The 21,161-nt window shown below is 54.0% G+C and overlaps 1 protein-coding gene across 1 annotated transcript in view; it reads left to right on the top strand.

Annotated features, from left to right (window-relative positions):
- The window catches only part of SLC7A5 (solute carrier family 7 member 5), a 28,531-nt gene extending 9,367 nt beyond the window's left edge, over nt 1-19,164 (top strand). The window contains exons 2-10 of the mRNA XM_033069478.2: nt 2,118-2,243; nt 9,547-9,652; nt 9,943-9,987; nt 11,332-11,455; nt 14,246-14,349; nt 15,012-15,108; nt 15,557-15,706; nt 16,473-16,650; nt 18,169-19,164. Of these exons, the coding sequence (XP_032925369.1) occupies nt 2,118-2,243; nt 9,547-9,652; nt 9,943-9,987; nt 11,332-11,455; nt 14,246-14,349; nt 15,012-15,108; nt 15,557-15,706; nt 16,473-16,650; nt 18,169-18,224 (986 nt within the window). The 3' untranslated portion in view covers nt 18,225-19,164. The remainder of the gene's footprint in view (nt 1-2,117; nt 2,244-9,546; nt 9,653-9,942; nt 9,988-11,331; nt 11,456-14,245; nt 14,350-15,011; nt 15,109-15,556; nt 15,707-16,472; nt 16,651-18,168) is intronic.
- Nucleotides 19,165-21,161: the final 1,997 nt, after the last annotated feature.

Here is a 21,161-nt window from a genome sequence, read left to right as displayed (position 1 = left end):
CTCGTGCTGTCCTGTGACCCCAGCACGGCTCTGCTTCCCCAAAAACAGCTCTGGGGCATTTCAGTCTCACCCACACTCCCAAAGGGCTCCAAGGGCACTGTACAAAATCCATCTCCAGCCCTTGTTTACTGCTGGCTGTCATCCTGTGGGGTGGATTGGATCATGTGCTTTCCTTCCTGACACATGCAGCTCTCACTTCTCCACACTTGTGTTGGGCTGGCAGAGGGACTGGAGATGGGAGCTTGGGAAGGAGCCAAGATCCTGAAAGGATTCAAATCCTGGGACAGTGGCAGTGTCCAGGCTTGGATGGGGCTTGGAGCAGCCTGGGATGGGGGGAGATGTCCCTGCTGGTGGCAGGGGTGGCACTGGATGTGTGAGACTCTCTGGAGCTCCAGCCCCAGCAGAGGGACTGGGATGTTTTGGGGAGCAGCTGCTTGGCTCTGAGCAAGAGCTCCTGTGGAAAGGAGCTGGGGATGATCCTGCAGGGAAAAGCCTCCAGCTCCAGGAGCAGATTTGGGATCTGCTGCTCCCTGAGCTGCTGGTGAGCACTCAGGGCTGGGGACAGCCAGGGGTCACTGGGCTGGAGGGAGGGCATCCAGCACGTGGCCACTGTCACCCTCAGTGTGACATTTGCCTGTGTCCATTACAAGCAGCAGGCTCTGGGGATGGAGCAGGGCACCAAAATAGTCAGTGATTTGTGAGGGCAGCAGAGCTTTGCCATTATTTGCTCTGCAGCAGGTGAAGCTCAGCCCAGGAGCAGAGGCTTTAATCAAGGCCTGCTTCAGGCTGTGCCCTGCCTGGCAGGAGCAGGATACAGAGGGAATGGGGCAGGAATATGGCAAAAAAAATACCAGGACAGGAGCAGGATACAGAGGGGAATGGGGCAGGAATATGGCAAAAAATTAGCAGGAATTAGACCCTAGGAGCTGCTTTAACCACAGGGCAACTTGTGGGCAGCTTCTCAGCAAACAAATACTGCTGGGGAGGCAGTGCCATGCTGGGGGATTCTCTCCTTTATTTATTTATTTGTTTGTTTGTTTGTTTGCCAGTCCTCAGGAGTGTTTTCCAATGGAGCAGTGCCATTCCATGTCCCAGGGAGCACAGGGATTATTCAAACCAAAAGAAAGGGTGCAACTGGGACATGTGAGGCTGCAGAGCTCTCAATGAGTTTATCCTCTGGGAAGAGGCTCTGGTTGGTTGTTTTAGCAAAAAGGAATCACTGAATGGTTTGGGTTGGGAGGCACCTTGGGGAACATCTCAATCCATCCTCTGCCATGGGCAGGGACACCTTCCACCATCCCAGGTTGCCCCAAATCCCATCCATGCTGGCCTTGGGCACTTCCAGGGATCCAGGGGCAGCCACAGCTTCACTGGGAGGAATTCCATCCATCATCCATCCATCCATCCATCCATCATCCATCCATCATCCATCCATCCATCCATCCATCCGTCATCCATCCATCATCCATCCATCATCCATCATCCATCCATCCATCATCCATCCATCCATCCATCCATCCATCCATCCATCCATCCATCATCCATCCATCCATCATCCATCCATCATCCATCATCCATCCATCCATCATCCATCCATCCATCCATCATCCATCCATCATCCATCCATCATCCATCCATCCATCATCCATCCATCATCCATCCATCATCCATCCATCCATCATCCATCCATCCATCATCCATCATCCATCATCCATCGTCCATCCATCATCCATCCATCCATCCATCCATCATCCATCCATCCATCCATCCATCCATCCATCCATCATCCATCCATCCATCCATCCATCCATCCATCCATCCATCCATCATCCATCCATCATCCATCCATCCATCCATCATCCATCCATCATCCATCCATCCATCATCCATCCATCCATCCATCATCCATCCATCCATCATCCATCCATCATCCATCATCCATCCATCATCCATCATCCATCCATCATCCATCATCCATCCATCATCCATCCATCCATCCCACCTGAGGGTTCCTTGTGATTTTTGGTGCCTTTGGTGTGTGTCCCTGGGTGCTGACCTTGTCCCTGTGTGTCCCTGTGTGTCCCTGGTGCTGACCTTGTCCCTGTGTGTCCCCCCAGTGCTGCTCACAGCTGTGAACTGCTACAGTGTCAAAGCTGCCACCCGTGTGCAGGACGCGTTTGCTGCGGCCAAGCTGCTGGCGCTGGCTCTGATCATCATCCTGGGCTTCGTGCAGCTGGCAAAGGGTGAGTGCTGCTCCTTCTTCTCCTCCTGGGGCTCTGCAGGTAGAGCAGGGTGAGGGACAAAGCCCAGGAGTGCAGCCCTGGCTGTTCCAGGGCTTTGCAAACCTCCCTGTTCTCTCAGGTGCTTGGGGGGTGTTCCCAGCTTTGCCAAAGGCTGAGTTTTTTTATTTTATTTGTGTATTTTAATTTTATATTTAATCACTACCAGGCTTGATTTCATCCTCCTGCAACCACTTAATGTCTTTCCCAGAGACAGAGACTGTGGCTTCTCCCTTTGGGATTGCAGGGTGGGAAAATGTTGGTGCTGCTGTGCTGGGAAATCTCTTTGTGACATGTGGCCTTTCACTCCCAGAGAATATCTGCGTGTGCAGAGCCCTGCCAGTCATCCTAATCCTGCACAAACTGCACATTTCCCTTCATCCTGCTCCAGGTGTGCTGCTCAGGCCAGCTCTGGGTCACCCAGGGACACAGAGCCCACGAGGAGCAGGGAGCTTGGAGCTGGAAAAGCAGATAAAAATGAGAATATAAAGCAAATTTTCTGGTGCTTTTGCTGGTTTGCTTCATGCACCCATAAAATCCCCTCAAAGCAGGGAGATGCTTTGTTCCAAACCCATCTGAGTCTGTTCCAAACCTGATTAACTCACAGTTTAACCAAAGTGTGGCTTTTTTCTGTGCAAGTTCAGTGGGAATAAACATTTCCTGGGGAACAATCCCATCCTTGTTTGCTCCAAGGGGATCAGGTCTCCAGGGAATCATGTCCCTGCACAGGGGCTGTGGCTGTGTGTGCTCCTGCTCTAATTCCTGTCTCAGCTCTGAGAGCCAGTGCTGTCTTTGCAGAATTTCTTGCTTTGTCAGAGGTTTTTATTTTCTTCCAGCTCAGTGCAGACACTCAACAGGGACATTGTTTGAGGCTTATCACAAAACACACCTCCTCCCTGTGCCCAGCTCCCCAGCCTGCTCTGCTCAACTTCTCCTTCTCTCCAGGAGGAGAAGGATAAGGCATGATAAATCTCTTTTAGCTGGTTAACATTTTACCATGAAGATCTTTACAGCTGGCCTTTGTTTGCAGATGGAATCTTGATTTCCATCTCCAGAATGTGCTGCTCTTTTGGCCTTTTTGGGGAGGCTGAGCCCTGCTTGCTCAGGTGGAAATCCAGGAGAATTCCTGTCTGTAACCAAGAAGGGATTTCTGCCTTGTCTCAATAAAAACCCCTTCCCCTCCTGGTCCCAGGAGCTGTGTTGCAGTTTCAGGTGTTTGTGGCTGTGCAGAGAATTTATTTTGATTTATTTTCCTGCTGAAGGCACCTGGCAGGGAGATCAAAAACAATTCCTGGACAGTGACACCTGTCAAGGCAAAGCAAAGATTTCTGTCCCTGTCTGAGCACCCAGACTGGATCAGGGTGGGATCCCTGGGGTTCACACTTTGTCCCAAGTGACAAATTCCTGCTTGTGGCCTCCAGCAGGGATTGTATTAATCTGCTTAGGGAATTTCCAAGCTCTCTGCTAAGTCCTGAAGAATGTGCAATCTCTTTTGCTGTCCCTTCCTCAGCTCCCACCTGCAGTTTGCACCTTGCTCCATTTTCCTTTCAGTCATTCCAGTGACTCTGGGCCTTTAGCAGCAAGAAATTGTCTTTTTTTCTTCTTTTATAATTCAAGGAAAGCACAAAAATTCGCATTTTCAGTGTCAGGAGAGCACTGCCCTGTCCTCCAGCTTTGTCCCATTCATTTCCACAGCCTGTGCCCATTCCAGTGTTGGTTTTTTTTGGACAAAGAGCAGCTGGGTGAATCCATCAAGCTGGCAGTGAACTGGTTTTACTGAGTTTTACTGGGTTTTACTGGGTTTTACTGGGTTTTACTGGGTTTTACTGGGTTTTATTGGGTCCTGCTTTGGTTCCCAGTGTCCATAAACACACCAGAACAGCAACACCACATTTTAATCTTAAACATGGAAATTTCTGTGATTTCACAGAAATCTCTCTGCATTGATCTCCCACCTTCAGCTTTTGGATTTTTCTCTTTTTATCCTCTCCTTGGCTCCTTTCCTGATTTGCAGAAGAGCAGAACTCTCAAGGACAAAGACTCTGTGGCAGTTTTGCCCCACAGGAAAGAACATTTTTTCAGCTTTGAGCATTTTTTCATCATTCAGCAGCTGTTTCCTATCCCTCCTCCCCTGCCCTTTCCAAAAGAGATTGAAGTTGATTTCCACTCAGCTCTTCAAGTGCTTGGACATTGACTCAGTGGAGCTGAGCAGTTTGGGATGAAATTATTTTATTTATCCAAAAATGAAACTTTTAAAAAGCCTTTTATGGGGTTGGAGATGTGTGGTTTGGAAAGTTCTGGATTTGGGTATTGTGTGTGGCCCCCAGGAAATAACAGAAATAAATCAATTAAACTGGAATATTTAAAGAATTTACTTATAAAAATAATTTACTTAAATAATAGAAATAACTTAAACCATAGAGAGGATCAGAGATTTTTCACTCTAGTGTTATGAAAACAAGATTTGGTTTTGTTCTCTTACTTTACCATCTCTCTCAATTTGCTTTGTGTCCACCTGGCTATTTTTTGGCCATTTTCCTCAGCTGGGGAGTGGCCCTGGAGCATGGAGAAGCTTTGGACAGCAGCTTTGAGGGATGTTTTTGTCCTTTATGTGACACAGATCTGTGCTTGTGTCCTCCCCACATTTCCATCCTTAAAATCTGGCTGAGCTGTGAAAAAATCTGGGTATTTCTTAAGGACACCCTCGTGCTTGCTAGGGGTGAGGAAGTTCAAAAAAGGAGAAAAAAACTTATCACAGACATGTTTGACATCTGTTTTTTTCCTGTGGATTTCCTCAGGGTTTGTGGAATGTTTCTGTGCCCTCAGGAGCTGCAGCTCCAGCCCTTGCTGGGATCTCTCACCAGCAGCTCTGCTTAAAAACCTGGAATTGGGCCTTTGGGACTTGGAGAAATAGAATTTAACACTGATTTTATTGAATTGCTTTGATTGGATTTATTGTCCCTTTATTTATTGCCCCTTTTCTTTCTCCTGGCTGTAAAATTCCTGGTGTGTGGTGCCTCCAGGAGCTGCTTGGTGGCAGCAGCATTTTTCTGCCTTGCCTGGGCTGTCAGGGAGGCAGAGCTGCATCTGCCAGAGCACCAGGGGTCAGCTAAGGACAGAGCAGGCAGGTTTAACTCCAGAGCAGGCTTAGGCTGGCCAGGAGATTTGTTTGGTTTTTGGTTTTTGGTATTTTGGGGGTTTTTTTGGGGTTTTTTTTGGTAGAATCATGGGCAAGGAAAACTTCAACTATCCCAGGGTGCTCCAAACCTGGGAGGAAAAGAAGAGAAAGACAATTTTCCTTCTCTCTCTCTCCATCACAGAAAAAGGGACAAAAAGATGGACTAAGAGCTACCAAAATAACCCCCAGGGAGGAAGAGGCCAAAGGGGTTGTCTAGAAAAAGGGATTTGATGAGTGAAAGCAGCAGCCAGATGTCTCAACCCCACAGTGCCAGATGTTTCTTGCACCTGGAGCACTAAAAATGGATTTTAAAAGGCAAACTCTGCTCACTGAAGGTCTGAATCTTCCTTCTGGTGCTTTCAGAACCCTCCCAGCAGAGTTCAGGATTTCCAGCCACATCTTCAGCTCTAACCAGCTTTTTACAAACAGCATTGGGGTGGCAGAGCTGGCTGGGGTTGTGCCCTGGGGCTCACCCTGGAGAGGGGTCCAGGGGATGGAGAGAATGTCCAGGGGATGGAGAGAATGTCCAGGGGATGGAGAGAATGTCCAGGGGATGGAGAGGGGTCCAGGGGATGGAGAGAATGCCCAGGTTCCTTTTCCCCCAAACCATTCCAGGATTCCATGGCCAGCCCAGGCTCCTGGGCACAGGCTGGAGCTGTGAGAGGAGTCTGGAGCCCAGAGCAGGGGGATGTTCCCACCCTGATCCCACCAAGGCTCCTCCCTGGCAGCTGCAGCCACATCTGGATAGGGAGCATTGGGACAGCACTCCCTGCTGCTGATGTCCTCCTGGCATCCCAAAATCACCTGCAGTGATTTTTCCAGCAGGAGCTTTGCAGGGAGGCTCCTTCCTCATCCTCCCATTCCCTGAGTGTGGCAGCAGGACCAGGAGAGCAGGGACAGGAAAGGGCCAGGGGAACAGGGACAGGAGAGCAGGGCCAGCTGCCCACCCTGCCCCTGTAAATCCCCTCCTGCAGATGCCCCAGCTGTCAAACCCTCCTTTCCTCCCTCAGTCCCCTGTATTGTCCCTGTTTTTCAGGAGGTGGCTCAGCCTCTCCCCCGTTGGGGCTCTCCCTGCAGCACCCCGTGCTCAGAGCTCCCCTCTCCATGGCTCTGCTCCCTCTCCTCGCTGTTGGGGCACGTTGAAAATCTCTAATTATCCTGCAGTGTGCAGGAGAAGATTGCTGTGCTATTAAAACCAGACTAGACACGACCGGGGAGCAAATGCACATTGTTGGAGGAAGGGTCTGAACACGCTGGGTCCCTCCCTCCCTCTGCAGGGCCCCGGCTGACCCAGCACCATTACCACAGCCTTGGCAGCTGGAGCAGCAGCAAATGGGCTTTGTGTCACAGCTCGTTACCTTAATTTGGTTAATTGTAGAGCAGAGTGCTGGAGCAGCCGGTTCAAACCAGGCTGGGGCTCTCCAGGGTGCAGGGCATGGGCAGGGCAGTGCCTGCGATGAGCTGGGGATGCCCCAGGGCTGTGCTTGGCAGCTTCACCTGCACATTTGTAAACTTTGATTCCCTGCACATCCAAAAGCCCGGGGGCTGCAGTTGTCCCGGCTTGAAGGATGGAGTGTCTGGGAGGTTTTGTAGATGGTCCAGCACAGCTCCCCCAGCACTCCCAGCTCTGCTTGGCAAGGTGGGGCTGGATCAAAGGTTCAAATTAGGATCAAACCTAAATAATTCCAGGATTTTTTAGCAGGGCTTGTTGAGGAGATGAGGGAAGAGGGCAGGTTTAGATTAGACACGAGGAAGAATTTTTTACTGCTGAGCATGGTGAGATGTGGGCACTCCTTGGATTATTTAATTGTGCCCTGACACGTTGCTAAAACCATTTTACCCTGGGGCACAGAAATGGGAAATTTAACAACTCACTGGGAGGTTTTGGGGAGCTCCAGCTCTCCAGAGGTGAGGTGGGAAGGGCAGGGAGGTGCTGGCTGCCTCAGGACAGGGAACATTTGGCCTGAGAGGATTTTTTGCCTGTGGCAGACAGGAGGATTTTGGAAGAGCTGTGGACAAGTGGTGCTGGTGCTGCTCCCAGCTGGGAACATCCTGCTGGTGGTGAAGGTGATGATCCATGGGTGGGGACATGGAGAGACTGAAACCCTTGAGAAGAAATATCCTGAGGGGAGTTTGGGGTGCTGGAGAGCCTCCTGCTCTGCCAGCCCATCCGTGTGCTGCAGTAGCTAATTCCAGGCACTGTGAACAAAATGTGTTTCTTTATTCCCACAACAAAAGGCCTGGAAAGAAGCAGACTGGTCATGATTCAGGGAGGGCAGAAAATGAGGTGGGGAAAGCTGAGCCCCAGGGCTGCAGTGGAATGTGATCCCCTGCTCACCCTCCTGCTCAGCCCTTTGATTCACCTGGGCTAAATTGGGATTCTGTGCAGAACCTGCAAGGCAGGAATTGAGGTTAAACTCAGCCTTTCATCAGTCCCTGCATTTCCTGGCTCTCCTCTTGCACTCAGATGTGTTTTAAAAAGGATTTGGTGCATTTTGCTGAGGAGGCTCCAGGGCATCAAACACATCCCAAGGGAGATGCAGGGAAAACCTTCCTGGTGCAGGAGCAGCTGGGATTGGGATCTGAGCCTTGTTTGCACTCTGGATGGATTCCCAGATCCTGGATGAGCCTGCAGCTCCCAGCCACAGCATCCCCCTGCACAGGAGGAGGGAAAGGCAGAGGGATCAGCATCCCCCTGCACAGGAGGTGGGAAAGGCAGAGGGATCAGCATCCCCCTGCACAGGAGGTGGGAAAGGCAGAGGGATCAGCATCCCCCTGCACAGGAGGTGGGAAAGGCAGAGGGATCAGCATCCCCCTGCACAGGAGGTGGGAAAGGCAGAGGGCTGCTGGCTCCCTGAGCATTTCCCAGGCTGGGATAGGGAATCTCTTCCTCCCCTGGCCAGGATACAGCAGGAGAAGGGAGCAATGCCCAGGGGGAAGGATGAGGATAGAGCTGGAGGGTCAGGGAAGAGGAGCTGGAGCTCTCCCCCCACCCAGGGCAGCTGCAGTCACTGCAGAGGTTTGGAGCAGCCCCAGATGCTGCAGGAGGCTCAGGGAAGGATCCTCTCCTGGCAAAGATGGATTTCCTCCCTTCCTTCCCAGCCCTGGCAAGGTGAGGGGGAGCTGAGCAGTGCATCCACATTTGTCACCCTGTGCAGCAGTGGCACAGGGAGGACAGGCCATGCAGAGGGAAGTTGCTGCTCTTGGAGCATCCCTGAGCTGTGGCAGCCCCTCCTGGGTGCCCTGTGCTCAGGGGTGAGGGTGCAGCCCTGCTGACTGCCTTGGGATGCAGTTCTGGGGTGATCAGGAGCTCTGGGAGCAATCCCAGGGGCTCCCCTGGGTGCAGAGTGCCCCTCTGGATCCCTGCACATCCCCTGCCCTGGCTGGGAGCCTGGCTCTGCCATCCCTGTCCCACAGCCATCAAAGACAGGGAACAAAACAACTGCAGAGCATTGAAAGCAAAGTAAATAAACCTGGGGCTCCTCAGGGAGAGCTGGGAGCAGAGGCACAATCACATCTTCTATTTCTGGCCTTTTCTTTCAAAAGCAGATCCACAACAGGAACTTTTGATCATCAGGCCCTAAGGAAGGTGACTTCTGATATCCAAACCCCCAGAACCTGACTTCCCTCAATCAAAGGGATTGCCACAGGCCTCTGCTTTATCAGGTGGCTGGTGGGACTGGAGGAAATCCTGGGTTTCTGGGGCTTTGGGTGGCTGGTGGAAGTGCAGGAAATCCTGGGGCTTTATCGAGGGCCAGCAGCCTGGAGTTGAGAGGACAAAGTGACAATCTCTGTTTGCAAAGCATCTTCCAGCAGGAAGGTTCCCCAGGATGGCTCTGGGACATCACCTTGGTGACAGCACGTTGCAGCCTGAGAAAGTTTGGAGGAATCAGTCCTTGCTTGAGATGAGATTTTGGGGTCATCATTTGGGGATGGATTGATCCCTGGAAAACTGGAGGGAAAAATGCTCAGCATAACCCAAAAAGATAATTAAATAATTAAGATAATTCAATCCTCAGAGCAGCTCTTGGCTCCAGGTTTCTCTGGGGGGTTCAGAGCCCTCCCCTGAGCAGGGTTTGTGTCCTGCAGGTGATGTGGAGAACCTGACCCCTGCCAGATCCTTCGAGGGCACCAAGGTGGACGTTGGGAACATCGTGCTGGCTCTCTACAGTGGCCTCTTTGCCTATGGGGGCTGGTAAGGCACAGCCCTCCCTCCCTTCACCCTGAGCTCCATCCCAGCTCCAGTTCTGGACTGAAGCTTCTGCAGGGCTCCTGTGTCAGGAACAGCCCCTTGGGAGGGAGTTCTGAGCTCACCCCATGCCAGGGACAGCTCCCACTGTCCCATGCTGCTCCAAGCCCTTCCTGGGACATCAGCCATCCTCAGGATCAGTGCCTGTGCCCCTCCTGCAACCCCTGAGTTCAACTGAAGGGGCTCATTTATCCCATTTGTAACCACAATTAACCCCTGTGCTTTTGAAATTACAGGAATTACTTGAATTTTGTGACAGAAGAGATGATCAATCCCTACAGGTAGGTGTGAGTCCTGGCATGACTGCCCTGGGGGAAAAGCTGCTGGTTTGGCCTTGTGTGTTTAACAGAGGGGAAAGCCAAGGTCTTTATCTGGAAAAAGAGAAAACAAGATGAATTAATGACCTTCCACCTCCCTGGAAGCAGGGAAAGGGAACAATAATCCCTGCAGGAGCAGGACTGTTGTTTTCCCTGCTCTCCTGTGTTGTTATCAGGACTGGGAGAAATCTCTGCTTCCTTGGCCTGACACCTCTGTGAGTTATGGGCCAGCAAAGAGCACTCAGGGCTTTGTTGCTGCCTTGGTTCAGCTCCCACTGAGCATTTGTGCTGCTCCCCTTGTGTTTGTGCTGCTCTCCATGTGTTTGTCCCGTGCTCTCCCCATCCTGTTGAGCAAGAGCTGCTTCCTGCTCTGCCCCTGCCTCTCGGGGTTATTTGGGGCCCTGAGCAGAGCAGGGCAGTGCTGAGAAATCCCTTCTGCTCCTGGGGGGGTTCCTGGGAGCCCAGGCTGGGGGGAAATTGTGCAAGAGCCCATCCTGGCTGACCCTGGGGGTGCTTTGTGCCTGCTGGGAAGCACAGGGCTGGATCCACCCCTTTCCAGAGAAACAGCAAAAGGGGGGCTGCATTTTGCAATTATCTTCATGTCTGCTGGATGCAGTCATGGTATTTGACTCTGCTCCTGCAGCTTGGAGCTCTGCTGGAGCAATTAGAGTGGCACCAAGCAGGGTTTCCTTTTGCACTTTCTGTTCACAAATGAAGTTAAACTGTTGGGAAAGGCAAGTTTGTACCAACACAGGCTGTTCCCAGAGCCACTCAGGCTCTCCTGAGCTCCTTTCCTTTGAGCTCCCTCTAAGCTGAGTTTAGGTAGAGCCTAAAACTGCCCTGAGGGTCCCATCTCTCCCCCAGCACAAGGGAGCTCCTTTGCCCAGAGAGAATCCTGTGCTGGTGCCACTGGTTGTTTTTAATTAATTGCCTTTGAATCTTGGATTCCTGCTTGCCCAGGCAGCCAGAACCTCTCCATGCAAAAAAAAAAAAAAATCCCTTTTCCATCATCCTTCCCTGTCCATCTGCAGCCTCCAGGCTGTTCAAAAATTCTAAAGTGAGCCAGCACCATGCTCACCACTAACTGTGGCTCAGGTGCCACATCCACGGGGTTTTTGAGGGATGGGGCACTCATCCTGGGCAGCCTGTGGATGTCCCCTGTGGATGTCCCCTGTCCCCTGTGAGCAGTGTCCCTGGGACACTGGGCACCAGCAGAGCCAGAGAACAGAGCGAGCTCAGGTGATTCCTGCCATCAGCAGCTCCCTCCTGAGCTGCTCCAGGACAATGGATTTTTTTTTTTTCCCCTAGAAACCTGCCCCTGGCCATCATCATCTCCCTGCCTGTGGTCACTCTGGTGTATGTGCTCACCAACCTGGCTTACTTCACCACGCTGAGCACCGAGCAGATGCTGACGTCTGAGGCCGTGGCTGTGGTAAGGTCCTGCTGGTGCAGCCTGAGCTGCAATCACTGCACACACCTCCTGCTGCAGCCTGAGCTGCAATCACTGCACACACCTCCTGCTGCAGCCTGAGCTGCAATCACTGCACACACCTCCTGCTGCAGCCTGAGCTGGAATCACTGCACACACCTCCTGCTGCTGCTGCAGCCTGAGCTGCAATCACTGCACACAACTCCTGCTGCAGCCTGAGCCATCCAGGGCAGATGCAATCACTGCACACATCTCCTGCTGCAGCCTGAGCCATCCAGGGCAGCTGCAATCACTGCACACAACTCCTGCTGCAGCCTGAGCCATCCAGGGCAGATGCAATCACTGCACACACCTCCTGCTCTGCTGCTGCTGCAGCCTGAGCCATCCAGGGCGGCTGGAATCAGCCCTGGAGTCATTGCACACATCTCCTGCTGCAGCCTGAGCCATCCAGGGCAGCTGCAATCACTGCACACACCTCCTGCTGCAGCCTGAGCCATCCAGAGCAGCTGCAATCACTGCACACATCTGTTCTGCTCCTGCTTGCACAAACTCTGAGCAGGAGATCAGAGCACTGATGGCAGCAGTGGGATCCCCAGGGGATTGTCTGGGAGCAGTGAGGGTGGCACTCAGTGCTGCTCCTCATTCTGAGCCAGGGAAGGTTGCTGCTGCCCTTGTGACTGCCCATCAGTTGGAGGTGATATTCACAGGGAAAGGTCACTCAGTCCACACTGAACTGGCATTGTTCCCTTTCTTGTTTTAATCAAGAGAAAATAAGAACCCTTCTATTAATTGAAATGTCAGTGTGGTCAGGAATCCTGGTGGCTTCAGAATGGAGCAGAACTTGCAGACTGAGCCTGACATGCATTGTTCAGGGCTCAGGGGAATGTCCCAGCCAGGATCAGCTGAGCCCTTCAGGTGACACCACTGCATCCTTTGGGTTTGGGACTGAGACCCTGCTCCTGCCACAGGGAATTCCCTTCCCATCCCCATCCCATCCCCATCCCATTCCCATCCCCATCCCATCCCACTATCCCAGGGTCTCCAAGCCCTGTCCAGCCTGGCCTGGAGCAGCACAGGCTGGGAATCCATCCTCAATTGTTGGTGCAAACCCTCAGTGGAGCAGCACAGGCTCAGCCTGTGACAAAAGCTGCAAGGCCAGGTCCCTGCCTGTCCCCAGGGCTGTGTCCCTGCCTGTCCCCAGTGCCAGGTCCCTGCCTGTTCCCTGTGTCCCTGCCTGTCCCCAGTGCCAGGTCCCTGCCTGTCCCCAGTGCCAGGTCCCTGCCTGTCCCCAGTGCTGTGTCCCTGTCTGTCCCCAATGCCAGGTCCCTGCCTGTTCCCTGTGTCCCTGCCTGTCCCCAGTGCCAGGTCCCTGCCTGTCCCCAGTGCCAGGTCCCTGCCTGTCCCCAGTGCTGTGTCCCTGTCTGTCCCCAATGCCAGGTCCCTGCCTGTTCCCTGTGTCCCTGCCTGTCCCCAGTGCCAGGTCCCTGCCTGTCCCCAGGGCTGTGTCTCTGCCTGTCCCCAATGCCAGATCCCTGCCTGTCCCCAGGGCTGTGTCCCTGCCTGTCCCCAGGGCTGTGTCCCTGCCTGTCCCCAATGCCAGATCCCTGCCTGTCCCCAGGGCTGTGTCCCTGTCTGTCCCCAGGGCTGTGTCCCTGCCTGTCCCCAATGCCAGATCCCTGCCTGTCCCCAGGGCTGTGTCCCTGCCTGTCCCCAGGGCTGTGTCCCTGCCTGTCCCCTGTGTCCCTGCCTGTCCCCAGGGCTGTGTCCCTGCCTGTCCCCAGGGCTGTGTCCCTGCCTGTCCCCAGTGCCAAGTCCCTGCCTGTCCCCAGTGCTGTGTCCCTGCCTGTCCCCAGTACCAGGTCCCTGCCTGTCCCCAGTGCTGTGTCCCTGCCTGTCCCCAATGCCAGGTCCCTGCCTGTCCCCTGTGTCCCTGCCTGTCCCCAGTGCCAGGTCCCTGCCTGTCCCCTGTGTCCCTGCCTGTCCCCAGTGCCAGGTCCCTGCCTGTCCCCTGTGTCCCTGCCTGTCCCCAGTGCCAGGTCCCTGCCTGTCCCCAGTGCCGTGTCCCTGCCTGTCCCCAGTGCCAGGTCCCTGCCTGTCCCCTGTGTCCCTGCCTGTCCCCAGTGCCAGGTCCCTGCCTGTCCCCTGTGTCCCTGCCTGTCCCCAGTGCCAGGTCCCTGCCTGTCCCTAGGGCTGTGTCCCTGCCTGTCCCCAATGCCAGGTCCCTACCTGTTCCCTGTGTCCCTGCCTGTCCCCAATGCCAGGTCCCTGCCTGTCCCCAGTGCCAGGTCCCTGCCTGTCCCCTGTGTCCCTGCCTGTCCCCAATGCCAGGTCCCTGCCTGTCCCCTGTGTCCCTGCCTGTCCCCAGGGCTGTGTCCCTGCCTGTCCCCTGTGCCAGGTCCCTGCCTGTCCCCAGTGCCAGGTCCCTGCCTGTCCCCAGTGCCAGGTCCCTGCCTGTTCCCTGTGTCCCTGCCTGTCCCCAGGGCCGTGTCCCAGCCCCTGACTCAGCACTTGGCAGGAGCTGCTGTCTGAGTTTGCTCCCAGTTTCCGTTAGCTGTTGAACTTTCTGATAGCTGTGGCTGTGTGGTGCCCTGGCCCCAGGGAAGGGCTGGCTGCTGCTGCTGCATTTCAGCAGTTCCACAATTTGCTTTTTCAGGACAGGGAATGTGGGAAACTCCGTCACAGCCTCAGCACTGAGTGTGTCATTCACTGACATTTCTCCAGACACTCTCTGTAGGCAGCTCTGAGTCTCTGGGGACATTGTGAGTGGGAAATGTCTCTGTGTGTCCCATTTAGGATTTTGGGAACTACCACCTCGGTGTCATGTCCTGGATCATCCCTGTCTTCGTTGGCCTCTCGTGCTTCGGCTCTGTCAATGGATCTCTCTTCACTTCTTCCCGGTAGGTTCATTGCTCAATCCTGTGGCTTTTGTTTACAAGCTGTGCCCAGTTCCTCTTCCTTTGGAGTTCTCCAGAGAGGGGCTGTGGGCAGACACAAAGTCTGGAGGGCCTGGAGGCCGTGTGGGGAATGCAGGAAGAAAAAGTCAGACTTTAAAACCAGATTAAAGGCAACCTTTGAGTGGTCTCAATCTTCTGTTCCTCAGGCAAAGTCCTGGTGAGGTCAAGGAACCAGAAGCAGACACAGCTCAGGGCTGCTGAGAAAGTGGCTTTAATGAAAAGCACAAAGTTGGGAAACTTCAGGGATGAGAATCCCTGGGGAAGGGGAGAAAGGGCAGGGGCAGGGCTGAGATGGCTCCAGCTCTGACACATCCCTGGGCTGCCTGAGGAGTCCCTTCAGTGGAGAGCAGGATGGAAATCCATCTCTCTGCAATCCTTGGTCATCTCCAGCTCTGCTGCTGCTCTGACACATCCCTGGGCTGCCTGAGGAGTCCCTTCAGTGGAGAGCAGGATGGAAATCCATTCCTCTGCAATCCTTGGCCATCTCCAGCTCTGCTGCTGCAGCCCTGCCTCTTGTGTGCTGAACACAGAGCCCTGCAGGGCTGTGCCTGACCGTGTCCCCCCTCTCTGTGTCCCCCCTGTGTGTCCCCTGTGTCCCCTCCCAGGCTGTTCTTCGTGGGATCCCGAGAGGGGCACCTCCCTTCCATCCTGTCCATGATCCACCCCCGGCTGCTCACCCCGGTGCCGTCGCTGGTGTTCACGGTGAGCCTGGGGCAGGGCTGGGGCTGGGGGCTGGGGCAGGGCTGGGGTCCCTCTGCAAGGGAGTCACAGCCATTCCTGCACCTGCCCACGGGGGATGGACCCTTCCCATCGTGTCCTCATCGTCCACCTGTGGCTTGGATTTGTCCCTGGAAGTGTCCAAGGCCGGGCTGGACTGGGCTTGGAGGAACCTGGGACAGGGGAGGGTGTCCCTGCCATGGCAGGAGGTTGGAACTAGAGGCCCTTTAAGCTTTTGGGGTCCTTCCAACCCAAACCATTCCATGATCCTATGAAATGGTTCCAGGCACCAAGTGAAAACAGCTTAAATAAATAAAAAATAGTCAATGTGATCCCTTTCCTGGCAGATACTTCCCCTAAATGCCCCGTTTGGTGTTGTAACTTAGGTGGTTTTGCCTGCTGCTTTTCCTAATGGCCTTTTCCCTGCATTCAGTGTGTCATGACCCTGCTCTATGCCTTCTCCAACAACATCTTCTCAGTCATCAACTTCTTCAGCTTCTTCAACTGGCTGTGTGTGGCCCTGGCCATCATTGGGATGATGTGGCTGCGCTACAAGAAGCCAGAGCTGGAGAGACCCATCAAGGTGAGGAGGGCTGGGACCCCCAGGGACCCCTCCCCAGCCCCAGGGGAGGCCCAGCTGCTGCTCCTGCATGGAAAGGGGCTGGCATTGCAGGAGATGTTGTAGCTGCTGAATGCAGAGCTGCCCTGGGGCCAGCACAGTGAGGGAGCTCTGGGTGACAGGGCCAGGCTGTTGTGGGGATTGCTGTCCATGGGTGCCAGGACAGCTCCCAGGCTGGGCTCTCAGTGTAACACTCTGTACCCCTGTGGAATTCCCCAAAAATGGTTTTGTGCTGAAGCAGCCTCCCCATGCTGAGCTCTGTCCCTGCTGTCCTTGGCCAGCCCCGTGTCCCATCTGGGGGGAGGCCAAGATCCTGTCATCCCCCAGTGCCTCTCCCCCAAATGTTTTCCCTCATCCCACAGCACACTGGGGTCTGTGCCAGGCAGCAGCACCCACAGGGAGACAAATCCACAGGCCTGGAGTGCAGCCTTGCCAAAGGGAACCTTTGCTGGCTGTTCCCTTGGGTTTTGGGGTTTTCTTCTCAAAGGTGGGCTGCTCTGCTTGGGAAATAGCCCCAGCTTGGGCTGTGCCTCTGCTGCTTTGGTGTTTGCAGCTGATGATTTGGACATGGAATTCTAGAATCATGGAATTATGGCACTGAGCTCCAAAAAGGGGCTGAGAAAGGCTCTTGGCCATGGGGGAGCCATAATTGTGTCCCTCCCAGGCTGGGTGAACTCCTGGCAAGGCTCCCCTGGCACATGTCCTAAGCTGTCCCTTGCTCCCTGCTCAGGTGAACATCTGCCTGCCCATCTTCTTCATCCTGGCCTGCCTGTTCCTCATCGCTGTTTCCTTCTGGATGACGCCCAAGGAGTGTGGGATTGGCTTTGCCATCATCCTCAGTGGCATCCCCATTTACTTCTTCGGGGTCTGGTGGCAAAACAAGCCCAAGTGGGTCCTCCAAGCCATCTGTGAGTATCTCAGGGAAGAGCAGAAAGTTTCCCAGAGCTGTGCTGCAGCTGGCAGTGCTGGCTTCCAAAATCCTGGCTCTGCTCCTTTCTTCTTTCATGGGAACAAATTTATCCTGATCCACATGTGCCAAGCATCCAAAATGCATCATAATTTACAATAATGGCAAAGTTTGGGACCAGTACCATGTTTTTGGGGGGGTTTAATCCTGGCAAAGAGGTTGTTAACAGCAGAGCAGAATTCCCTGCTCCTGGAAAAGCCAAGGCTTTGCTCAGCAAAGAATCCTTTCCCAGTGGTGCAGGAAGGATTGAGCACAGCTGGCCTCAGTTTGGCTGCTGAAAATCCACAATTAGTCCCAGTCCATGGCTTAGGCAGTGCTGCCCTTTGGGATCCAGGCAAAGCTTTCCTTGGCATCCCCCTGTGGCAGAAGGAGCAGAGGGAAGGGAAGGGAAGGGAAGCTCCCCTGGATGTTTTCTCAGGTTTATTTTGAAGGTCTCTGCCACAAGGGTGTGTTGGGAGGGATGGGGAGGCTGTGCTTGGCACACAGAACCTGTGCCTCAAAACTGAGCCCAGAAAGTCAATCCCTGCTGCTGCCTCCCTGCTCTCCTGCAAGGGGCTGACCTAGAAAAGCAGGCAAGGAGAAGTGCCCAGCAGGAAGAAAAAAGCTTTCAGCAGCACTCAGCACTTGTTGTTATTCTTTTCCTCCTGTCTCTCCCTCTGTCCCACACTCACTTTTTTTATCCTGAGCGTTGGGCTCAGTTCCTGGAAAAGCCATTTTTGTAATTTTTGCAATGCCTGGGTGGTGAATTACCATATTCATTGTTTTCCTCCACCAGAGGATTGCAAGGAGAATATTGAAAATATTCTGGGAACAGACAGTGATAATCCTGCAAATGTCCAGTGAGAAACCCAGGAACTTTAACAGTGATTTATTGATACTCTGCAGATAATCTGATCACCTCCAGCTGATCTGAGCCTCACTTGGTTGTGCTTAGAATGCAGGAATATTTTGTGATGTGCAACCACAGAGTGGAGCAGCAGGGAGCAGAGGAGTGTTTGGATGGGTGGGATAATAAAATTCCTTCAGCTGAGCACCTTTTCCTGGGAAATCTGCACCTGCAATGTCCCTTTGTCCCACCTGCCTGGGGCAGGCTGTGTCCTCTGCCCTGTGTGCAGGACAGGGAGCTTGGGAGGGTTTGTCCTTCAGGAGAGGCTGAGGGCTCACAGGGATTTCAGAATTGGAGCAAAAGCTTCACCTTGGATTTTCCATGCCCATTCCTCACTCAGTGCTGGCTGCTCACACTCAGAGCATCCACAGTCAGGTCCTGTATCAGCAGCTGTGCCCAGGAGTCCTGGAGGGAGGTTTGAATTGGGGAATGGGGTAGGAGCACCTGTGGAATAGCTCATCCTTCAGTTGTACTTGGGGGGGCTCAGGCTGGGGGGGCTCAGGCTGGGGGGCTCAGCCCTTCCCTCACTGCTGCTGGGGCTGCTCCCTGACCTCTCCTTTGCTTTCTCTGCAGTCTCTGCCACCGTGCTGTGCCAGAAGCTGATGGAAGTGGTTCCTCAGGAATCCTAGGCAGGAGCAGCAGGGACACTGAGCTCGAGGAAACGCACAAGGTTCTGTTGAGATGACCCAAGGATCCCACCCTCACTCCCAATCCAGGCACTGGAGCTGCCCCAAGGCTCTGCTCAGCCCCCCCAGCCCTGCCAGAAGAAATCCTTGGTACGAGCACGAGCCAGGAGGAGAATTCCCAAGGGCAGTTCCAGAGGGGTGCTGCTGCTGCTGTGCCCTGTGTGTGTGTGAGGGCTGTGCTTGGCTCTGGGGGCTCCTTTGCTTTGGCTCTGGCATCTGCTGGAGCCTGGTTTGAGTGTTCAGAGTTCTGGGTGGGGGTGGGAGGCTGATGTTGGCTCACTGCCCCAAACTCACACCCCATGTGCTGCTGGACCCTGGGATGTGGGGGGGCCTCACTGAGTGTCACTGTCCCCTCACTGGGGCCCTGCCACCCTTTGCATTTGGATCAGCACACAGATCCAGGGCAGCTCCCTGCTGCTGAGCCATCCCCAGGCTGCTGTTCCCCACAGTGCCCATCCCTGGCAGTGAGCACTGAGGGGGAAACCTGCAGGAGCTGCAGCCAGCACAAGGACAAGCCCTTGGCTTGCTCATTCCATGCTTTTCTGTGCCAGCCTTTCCTGCAGCATGGGATGAGCAGCTCTGTGCTCTCTCTCCTCATGGCCCTGCTCAGGGAGCCATGTTTGTCCCCAAAGCATCTGCAGGGAGAAATGAAGGGTGGGGATTGCCCTGGCACATTCCCTGGGGGCTCTCTGTGCTGTTCCCTCTGTCCTGCTGTGTTTTCTCTGGAATGTGCCACAGAGGTGGCACCACCTGGCTCTGGGCTGTGGGGATGTCCTGGCTGGCTGGAGCCACCTCTGGCTGCTGGAGATCATGGAATGGTTGGGCTGGAGGGACCTTAGAGCCCATCCAGTGCCACCCCTGCCAGGGCAGGGACACCTCCCACCATCCCAGGCTGCTCCAAGCCCCATCCAGCCTGGCCTTGGACATTCCAGGGATCCAGGGGCTGCTCTGGGCACCCTGTGCCAGGGCTGCCACCTCTGAGTAATGACAGAGTTCTGCTCTGAGGAGCAGGGCTGGCCTGACCCTCCTTTGTGCATCAGCTCTGGTTTTATGAGATCCCAGCACCACTCTCCTGTTCCAGGAGCAATCCCTGAGCACAATCATGGTGTGCATGTGAAATCCTGGTTAGCTGTGCTGGGTGCTGCCATCCCATCCCTGGGCACACCCAGAGCTCCTGTAGTTCCTGAGTAGCCAGCACTGTCCCCTCCTTTGGTCCACAGTGTCACCTTCTGGCAAGCTGCAGTTCCTGAACCATTGCTCATTGTGCCTCTGTGCTCTGACATCACTTGGAATTCTGATCTTTCCCCCACTGGAGCTGCTTTGCTGTCTCTGTTGCAGATCTTTGTGCTCGTGCTTTGTGCAGGTGGCTTGGTGAACTATTTCCCATTTTTTTATAAACTTGGCCATTGGGAAGCCAGGATGCTCCAGGAGCTGTGGCTTCCCTCTGGATTCTCCTTGGACAGAGTTCTTAGGGATGAAGGGCATTAAGGACACCATGGTACTCACTCAGGCTTTGTCCTGGGATGTTCTGCAGCACTCCAGCTTGTGCTGGGGCAGGGGCAGCTCCACATTCCCACTGCCAGCCCTGTGTCCTGCTCTGAGCAGGAACAGGGGAGACAATCAGCTCTGCATTTATTCCATGGCAGCTGGGATGGAGATTCCCAGTCCAGCTCAGTGACAGGGTGGAGATTCCCAGGGTGGAGATTCCCAGTCCAGCTCAGTGACAGGGTGAAGATTCCCAGGGTGGAGATTCCCAAATGAGCTCTCTGAGTTAATCCATGAGGATTTGCAGCTGGTTTGGGAATATCCAGAGGGCACAACCCAAGGTTTTTGGCCAGTGCCATGAGCTGGAGCATCTCAGATCTGGTGCCTGTGGAGAAGCTTTGGCATAACTGAGGTCAGGAATCACAAAAGCTGAACTGGAGTTTTGGCTTCTCCCAGCTGGTTTCATGGAGAGGGGACCTCAGTCTGTCACCTGCCACTCAGTTTTTTTTGGCTGTGAGGTCTGTGCTGGGTTCAGCTCTCAGGGGGGGCTCTCAGTGCCAAAACCCACCAGCAGAATTCCTGGGATGCCCAAAGGCTTTGGAGTCTCAGCCCCCTGAACCCAAAGCCAGCTGGCACCAAGGAGCTCAGGATTGGGGCCACAGCTCCCAAAGGCTGGCTTGGACACACTGTCCCTCAGGTGGTGACCACCACAGTGTCCTCCTGGTGACCCTTTCACACTGGTTTGAAAGAGGAGCTGTCACACTAAAACATCTCTCTAAGAAATTAATGGATTTTCATGAAATCCTTAACTCGCTCGCTTTGCTTTTTGTGGATTTCCATGATTTTGCACTTGCTGCTGAAAATCTCTCTTGTACTAACCTGGCCCTGATCCCACATTTGTGGGGATCTCATCAGCATCTCCTTGGCAATAGAGGTTTAGGAAGAAACTGAACCAGGTACCAGCACAGAGCCACAACAAGGCTGAACTTGGTCAGCCACAGCTCACATCTCAAGGTTTATCTGCCAAAAAACTGATTCCTTTCACCCTGGAGTCACTGATCCCCCAGAGCTGCTCTCCACCAGAGACAGGGCTGGAAGAGCTTTGGGAGATAATGAGGGAAGGGATAAAACTGAATTTCATTTTAGAAAGAAAAGACAAGAAGTTTCTCCAATCATGGAAATGGCTGCCACAGCCTCTGCTCTTCCCTTGGACAGCAACATCTCCCCTCAGCTTGTGTTGTTTGATGGATTTGGGTGTGGAAAGGGAGAATTCATCCCTGGGAAAGACCTTGCTGCTTGTTTTCAATCAGAGGTGGGGTGAGATGTGTCAGGGAGGGCAGGGGGAGCACCACAGGTCCCAGTTTCCCATCACTGCCAGACTGGAGGTGTGGGATT

This window comes from Catharus ustulatus, chromosome 11, assembly GCF_009819885.2.
Source record: "Catharus ustulatus isolate bCatUst1 chromosome 11, bCatUst1.pri.v2, whole genome shotgun sequence".
NCBI classification, from domain to species: Eukaryota; Metazoa; Chordata; class Aves; order Passeriformes; family Turdidae; genus Catharus; species Catharus ustulatus.
Note: the sequence above shows the minus strand (reverse complement) of the source record. Positions and strands in the feature narration are given on the sequence as shown.